At 38.2% G+C, this 7,934-nt stretch overlaps 1 protein-coding gene across 2 annotated transcripts in view; it reads left to right on the forward strand.

Annotated features, from left to right (window-relative positions):
- Positions 1 to 3,481: 3,481 nt before the first annotated feature.
- The window catches only part of LOC122090718 (inositol phosphorylceramide glucuronosyltransferase 1-like), an 8,242-nt gene continuing 3,789 nt past the window's right edge, over positions 3,482 to 7,934 (forward strand). Inside the window, exons 1-4 of one of the 2 annotated variants that reach the window (XM_042660403.1) lie at positions 3,482 to 4,093; positions 4,239 to 4,338; positions 4,521 to 4,706; positions 6,290 to 6,450. In XM_042660403.1, coding sequence (XP_042516337.1) covers positions 3,854 to 4,093; positions 4,239 to 4,338; positions 4,521 to 4,706; positions 6,290 to 6,450 — 687 coding nt within the window. In that variant the 5' untranslated portion in view covers positions 3,482 to 3,853. Of the gene's footprint in view, positions 4,094 to 4,217; positions 4,339 to 4,520; positions 4,707 to 6,289; positions 6,451 to 7,934 lie in introns of both variants that reach the window. The other variant, XM_042660402.1, reaches the window with a different exon arrangement.

Raw genomic sequence — 7,934 nt, forward strand, 5'->3', positions numbered from 1 at the left:
ATCTTCATCATTGGCTATTGGGCAAGACTTCCGATCATGACCTATGATGCCACAGAAAAAATAGAAGCGAGGGACCTTTGCATACAAAAGCTCGATCCAGAAAAGATCTCTTCCCGAGGATGTTAGTCTCAAGCCAGTGCAAAGCGGGTAACTAATACAAATAGAGACTCTAGCAGCTATAGCCCAGGTATAATCCTTCAAGGTTGATGGCAATCTTACCGTTATGAGACACCCAAACTTAGAGATAATTTTTTCCATAGCTTCTTTTGTGTACAGATGGGGTGGTAGATCATTTATATGGACCCAAATGTCCATGTGAGAGAACTCTAGGCAATGGGGCGGGACCTTCGAAGACCATGGTTGTAGGGCGAGAAGCCATTGCTTGATTAACCAGGGGCCTTTTTCTAGAGCTAGATGTCATTCGCTCTCATTCGATAGGAGAATCAGAAATAAATTGCTGCCAATTTGCTACACTTCAGCCTCTTTCTTGAGATTCCACTCGGCTGATAGAGATTTGGAAATTGTTGTTGCCGCAATATGCTTTGGAGAGAAGAGACGTCCAACTAGAACCAACTTCCAATTAACTTGATCATCAGGTAGTGCTTTGGTGTGGATATCCAGGTCTAGATCTGTCGGGAAAGGACTCAGAAATGGCTCATCTTTTTCGAGAGTTGCCATATCCATGGCTCCCTGCCTGCACAAACCTAACAAATCCACAACAAAAATAAACGATACAGTGAAACGATAAAATAGTAATTAAGGATATAAAATGGGAACACCAAACCAGAGCAAAAAAGAAAATAAAGAGACTCTTGATTTTTATAAGCAGGAGCTGAGCAATCCTAATGGAGGAAGAGTTAATAATAATTAGAAAAGACAAAAGCAGTGAGGTGGGAAATAGAGATGTTGGGTGGGGGAGGGAAGAGAGCACAATTGTTCGAGGGTGGGGGTCCACACATGATGGAACTCAAACCTACAGATTTCCTTGAATTTTCCCTGTTGGCCCTTAAAAGGGAAGCGAAACAGTAGAAAACCAAAAGGATTAAGCTCCAAGGAAAGATCTGCGAGAGACAATAAAGCTAAATCTCAAGGCCGATCGAAAACCCCTCACGGGAGGGGATCCTCAACAAAGGAAATGAAGAAACCCTAGTCGCAAGTCGAGACACTACCCTCAACAAAGGAAATCCTATGTTTTGTTGATGGGTCAAATATTATAACAGAATTCAACCATAAATATTCAATATAATTTGTATTTTAATGAGAGATAGTTCTCTGAGCAAGTGACATAGGGGGAATACCCCAATTAGGTGTGACAAAAGAGTATTATATATGATAAGGCAAAAGGACATTTCATATAAGAGAGAGAGAGAGAGAGAGAGAGGTCATTCTATGCTTGTATATGGGGAAAGAAAAGCTAGATCACACTCGAAAGTTTGCAATCCTTGCAAAATATGTGACTTGGGAACATGTCATCAGCTTCAATTGGTATTCAAACCCCATAAAGTTAGGGGATAGGGAAAGAAATGCAAAACTTATTAGGTTGACATGACTTTGATAAGCTTTCCAAAGAAGCCCACCTTCATTGTGCCATGTTTAGTAATGATTACCATCGCTGAATAAATATTACATGGTGATTTTCCACATGTTAAATTTTAGAGCCTAATTCATATTATATAGTCTTGATTTTCCACATGTCAAATTTTAGAGCCTAATTCATTCTCATTTCGTCTTCTATATTGATATGCATCCTCATGTATATTTATGCATGTCTATTTTACTTCTTTTTTTTTTTTTTTTTTGGGCAAACAGCCCTCTAAGGAGCAGAAAAATAGATTAAGCCACGGAGGGCAAAAATTTGTGTACAATCATTAGAATATCCTTCTGAAAATTGGAAATCCAAAACCCTTAATAAAGGTAGAAAATTGCCCATTTAGAGATGGCATGAGTTACAATAGGGGTGTTAAAAAAACACGCCCTACCCCGCCCTGAGCCTAAACAAGGCCTGGGCTGAGATTTCCGCCTGTAAGGTGGGTTAGGGTTGAGTATTTGAGGCCCAAGGCCGGGTTGGGCCGGGCTTGGGTTGAGGTCTTGGCCCAACCCAACCCTACCCTATAGGCATATATAGCAAGCATTTAATAATAATAATAATAATAATAATAATAATACTAATAATAATAACAATAAATGAGTATTCAAATTTTTTTTTCTTAAATGCTCAAAGTGACTGTTGGAATTACAGTAAAAGTAGTGTAAAAGTACTCTTCTCCATAAGGCCTTGCATCATATCACCATAAGTAAAAGCCCCCCACCCCTTTGCCTTTGGCCTCTGCATCAAGATTTTTTAATTATTTATGTTTGGCCTCTACAATTTGATTTTCATTTTAATATTAGTATTTACATGTTATTGATATATTATGGGTATGTTTTCTTAATTTATATCATATTTACTTTTAAAATGATCGATGGTGATCATGTTTCAATTTTTCTTAGTGCATATAAAGACAAATGAAATGCAGGGTTAATTAAGGCCAACCTGACCCTGACAGGGTCAATTAGGGCCAACCCAACCCATCCCGCCCAATTAGGGTTCATCAAGGCTAGGTTGGGTTGCGGTAAACCCAACAAGGTTGGGCCTGGGTTGAGATATCCCAGCTTGACCTAGGGCTGGGCTGAGTTAAGAGAACATAGGGTTGGATAGGGTTTCTTAAAACCCAGCCCAACCCGGCCCATTGACACCCCTAGATTACAACATTCTCAGATCTACCTATATAAAAAAAGAGTAAAACTCAAAACAACTCTGCTGAAGATGAATATCCACAACAATATTAATTATTTCTGTTGGAAGCCGAAAAGAAATGTCAGAGATGCACCTAACCAGAACCTGACAATCTAAATGAACCGTAACACAACTCAAACCAGCTTTCAAAGCTGACTTAAGACCAAGTCTAAGACTAAAAGCTTCACCCACTAAAGCGGCGCTCGGGAAGAGATGGTTTGAGGCAACCATGATGAGCTTCTTACTAGCATCCAAAGCAAAACAACCAATACCCATAGCTTTGGCCTCTCCAACAAAACTGCATCAGAAAAAATGAGGGAGAACTCCATAATCACTCATTTGCACTATCTAATAGTTTTGAATTTTCAAACCTCAAATTTGTCACTTAAACTCTATTTGAGCTTCCTATAAAAAAATAAAAATACTTCATTTTAAGCTGAAATTTTACATGTAAATGATAATCCAAAAAAATTGGGTTTCACCTAATTTGTTTCATGACAAATATTTGATTTTTTTTTTTCTGATAAAATATTTGAAAAATAGAAAAATTGTAGATTAAAAAAATTTCAGGGCAGCCCTCTTACATGGTCTCCTTCCAATAGTTACCTGAAGCTAGGCAACATGGCTGTGCAAAGGTGCGTGTAAAACAATTTTACAGCACCAGGCACGCCCTCAGGAGTAAGGACTAAGAAGCCGCGCGTGGCTCAAGTATTTTCGTGCTGTTTTATTCTTGCACGATTGTAACGTCTTCACATGCTTTGCGACGGTGCGCACGCCGCGTACGACGGCAAATTTCAACAAAGCAGCGTGGCGGCTATGGGCGTCTTCTGAGTCTGACAAGTTTAACCCATCGCAATAGGCCGAAAATTCTCTCTGCTTCTTCTTTGAATTTTGAATTTTTATAGGTTTCCCATATTTCTGCGACTCTCCAACGTCTGGTCTTCTGCCAAGCTTCTGTTTTTGACCTTTTTGATCTTTTTTCTCTCTTCAATTATCACTGGAAAGATCCCTACTTTTCATTTTAAACTTTGATTCAAGTTTGGATTCCCACCCCTTCCAAGTTTTGAGTTTAATAGGATGAGACTGAGATTCTCCGATTTCGTTTTTCTGGTGATTCTATTGTTTTCTATTCTGTCTGGAATTACTGATCGGGTCTCTGGATCTAAGTCTGAGGCTTATGTTACTCTTCTCTATGGAGATGAGTTCTTACTCGGAGTTCGAGTTCTTGGCAAATCGATTCGGAACACTGGCTCTACCAAGGACATGGTAGTTCTCGTCTCCGATGGCGTTTCGGATTATGCCAAAAAACTCCTTGAGGTACTTGCCCTTTTTTTTTTTGGGTTGCAAAAGTTGCAAAACTGAAAAGTAAAGCTATCAATTAGGAGCTACTGGGATATAATTTCCATTTTCTTAGTATCTCTTGTTCTGGATTATCTTGTAGGCGGATGGTTGGATTGTGCAGACTATAAGTTTGTTGGCTAACCCCAATCAAGTACGGCCGAAGAGGTTTTGGGGTGTTTATACCAAATTGAAGATATTTAACTTGACAGACTACAAAAAAGGTAGCTAATCTTGCTTAATCGTTTATTTGTTGTAGTTGAACTTCTTGGTTATTCTTTTTATTATTATTATTATTTTATTTTTTTTAATTTTTTTTTTAGTGGTACAGTGATTTTGGTGAATCCTGTTAGCTTGCTGGTCTATGGTATAGATTGCTATATTTGAAAAATGTTGTCTTTTCCAGTTGTGTATCTTGATGCGGATACTATTGTGGTCAAGAGTATTGAGGATCTCTTTAAATGTAACAAGTTCTGTGCAAACTTGAAGCACTCTGAAAGGTTAAATTCTGGAGTCATGGTAGTGGAGCCATCGGAAACAGTTTTTAATGATATGATGAGCAAAGTGAGCACCCTGCATTCTTATACAGGAGGTACAGATCTTCCTTTGAACATCCTTAATCAATTATTTTGCATTTATTATCCATTAATTATGTTGTTTCACTTACTTTTGCGGTCTTCCCGGATGTGAGTTCTATTTACTGATTAGTTTTTCTGTGTGTGTTGGGTATGATTGCAAAATACCCTGCCAAGGTTTTGAGTAATATTACGTTTCTTACAATACTGTCTTTTATTAATCCCGTTGTAGTCCACCAATGAGATACTTACAGGAAACTAATTTTTGTTTTATTACAAATGAATTCAACTGTTCATCACATCAGTTCCAATACGTTATGATGTGAATGATACAGTTTCACAGAAGAATATGGTATCTAAATGAGTGGCTTAAGAACCTCGTTGATTTGATTTTCGGGAAATTGGTAATTTATTTCATTTCCACAAAAGCTGGGGGTATTTTGGTCATTCACCTCAGGTCAGTGAGTACTTACTCACCTACCTGCTCGTTATATATCCAATAGTTTTCTCTATATACTGAATTCAAAAGGAGACCCGCTAAGCCAGTTTTGACAGTTTGGTGTAAGTGGACTTAGAATTTAGAGCTGATAGGAGATCAGGAAAGTGGTGGACCGTGTACAGTCTAAAACTGTCGAAGTTGCGAAAAAGTCAAAAGTTGGTCCAATATATATGATTAGCATGCAAAGGATCTTTAATTGATTGTTTTTGTTTTCGTACTGATTTTTAAATTGAATTAACCATTTTGTTCATAACCAATTTTAGAAAAATCAACATCAACCCTGCATTGCTAAATGGAAACATTGGAATTCTTAACCTATGTGGTATTTGTATTTATGTGTAGATTAATTAACTACTACAGTTATTTCTTTTAGTAGTAGAGCGATTTATTTGTCTTTAGCAAGGATTTCCCATTATTCCAGCATATCCATGAATTTCAAATTTTCAATGCATATCCACAATGTATCTCTTAAATTTGACTTATTGATATTCATACTGCCGTTATCTATGCACTCTGGGGACTATGAGTATTATGTGGAAAAGATTAGAGGCATTTAATCATCCTCTATTGTATATTCACTGTTCACTTGTTATAAGGTTAGGAAGTATGAGTTGCAACAAAAAGAAATGTTCACTTTCCCTAGGATGTCACATCATAACTAGAAGATTCATTCAACTTTAACTCTAGGATACTGATTCAACCTTAGACATAGACACAATAGTTAGAGGACAATGGACACTGATTTCACTTGGTTGAAGATGAGCTTTGGCGCTCATAGCAGTTGAGGTGGCAGCTCAAAGTCAATTGATTGGCCTTCTTCATTTCACCCTCTTTCCTTTCAGAAAATTGTAGCCCAATGACCTTATGTGTGATGTTGCTATTAAGGGTGCTTTTCTACGCCTCCTTTTAGTTACAAAATTTAAGAAGACTTTGAGCGGGAAAATTGTAGCCCAATGACGATATGTGATGTTGCTAAAATAGAGTGCTTTTCTGTGCCATATGAATCAGAAAATGTATTTTAACCAATCTGATGTTTCCTGAATTTATTGTTTGTCATATGGTTTCTTTTGCTAAGTCATTAGCCTTATTTCCTGATAACAGGAGACCAGGGGTTTCTGAATTCATACTTCCCTGAATTTGCAAATGCGCATGTTTTTGAGCCAAACTTATCATCCGATGTTATGAATTCTAGGCCAGTTGAAATGGAGCGACTTTCTACCTTGTATAATGCAGATGTTGGCCTATATATGCTGGCCAATAAGGTAACTCATAGCTGTGTTTTTAATAGATAAAGTATTTTTTATGTTCCTTCTGATTTGCTTACATTTTCAAACAGATTCTGCAGTACCAATTTATAATGACAATATTAGAGTCCTCATACTCCCATATTTTATCAAACAGAGCAGTGTTCAGTCAAAGGTACAATAAAACAGAGTCCAAGTTGAGCAACTGCCTCTAAAAGCAGGCACAGTGAGAACATGTAAAGAATTTTTTTTTCCCATTCTTGAACATGCAGCCAAAAAGTTTTTTATTAAAAGGGAAAATCCCAGGAGTACAAAGCAGAACCAAACAGGAATAAGAAAGAAAACAGAAACACCCAGGAAGCTCCTAAGGGGAGCAAAGAATAGAAAACCCACTCAACTTCTCTGATCATTGGGTATCCCCGCCTCCTTGCTTTTAATTTTGCAAGCTTCTTGGCTATTTGATTAGGTTTTAGAACCCAACCGAATGTGATGTTCATAGGTTCATCCAATTAATGCTAAAGCTCATCTGATTAAGTGAAGCAAGCACCGTTGCCTTTCATTTTAGCCCGTATTATCTCACAATCACTTATGAATCTCCCTCTAGGTCAAGTGGTTGGGCAATCAAGCTTTAAGCAAGGTCTAGCCCCATGATAATAGCTCTTATCTCTGCCTTAGTTATGATTTCTTATGATTCCACCAGTTATGATTTCTTATGATTCCGCCCATTCCCTGCTTGGCCCAGATGAACAGCTATCAGATCTAAGCTTGAATTGCACCTGTAAGATTATGTAGGATACTTGGATAACAATGATTCCTTTAACAGGGATTGAAGCCAGACTATAGTTAGTGGTTCTTGCAAAAAGGTTATATTCTTCCTTTTATTTATCTTGTGGTTCTTTAGATTCATTTTGTGTTCAAGGAGAATCCTTTTATAGTTTCTAGGTAGAGATTGTTAGTCCTTTGAGATTCATGTTTCTTCTTCCTCATTAACCATACATATACTTTAGTGAGAGCATTTGATTCTTTAACTAGTCATGAATGCACATATGCTTGACTTATGATACGAACCTCAAGAGAACTCACCTCTAAAAGCCGGCTTGTATGGTGAGGGAATCCAAGGCCATATCAACCCCACCAAGTCCCTTACGGAACCAATGTGGGATCAGCCCCCCAAATGGCTGACATAGGATCGTAATAGATCATCACACTTCAAAACTGACATCTATGACGGCCCACTCCGGATGAGTTAGCCCTTTCTAAGTGACTCCACTCTGCTTTAGGGTCTCTGCATGACGGCAAGTAGCCATTTCTTAGCGGCTTCACTCTAGCACCGGGTCGCTCCTTCCATGCGAGGGTAGAGAGTGAGGATTAGTTGTTCTGATACCACGAATATGAACTTGAAGAGAACTCGCCTCGAAAAGTGAGGGAACCCAGGGCCATATCAACCTCCACCATATCCCTTACGGAATCAATGTGGAGATCAGCCCCCACCCCCCAAAAAA

This window comes from Macadamia integrifolia, chromosome 10, assembly GCF_013358625.1.
Source record: "Macadamia integrifolia cultivar HAES 741 chromosome 10, SCU_Mint_v3, whole genome shotgun sequence".
Taxonomy (NCBI): Eukaryota; Viridiplantae; Streptophyta; class Magnoliopsida; order Proteales; family Proteaceae; genus Macadamia; species Macadamia integrifolia.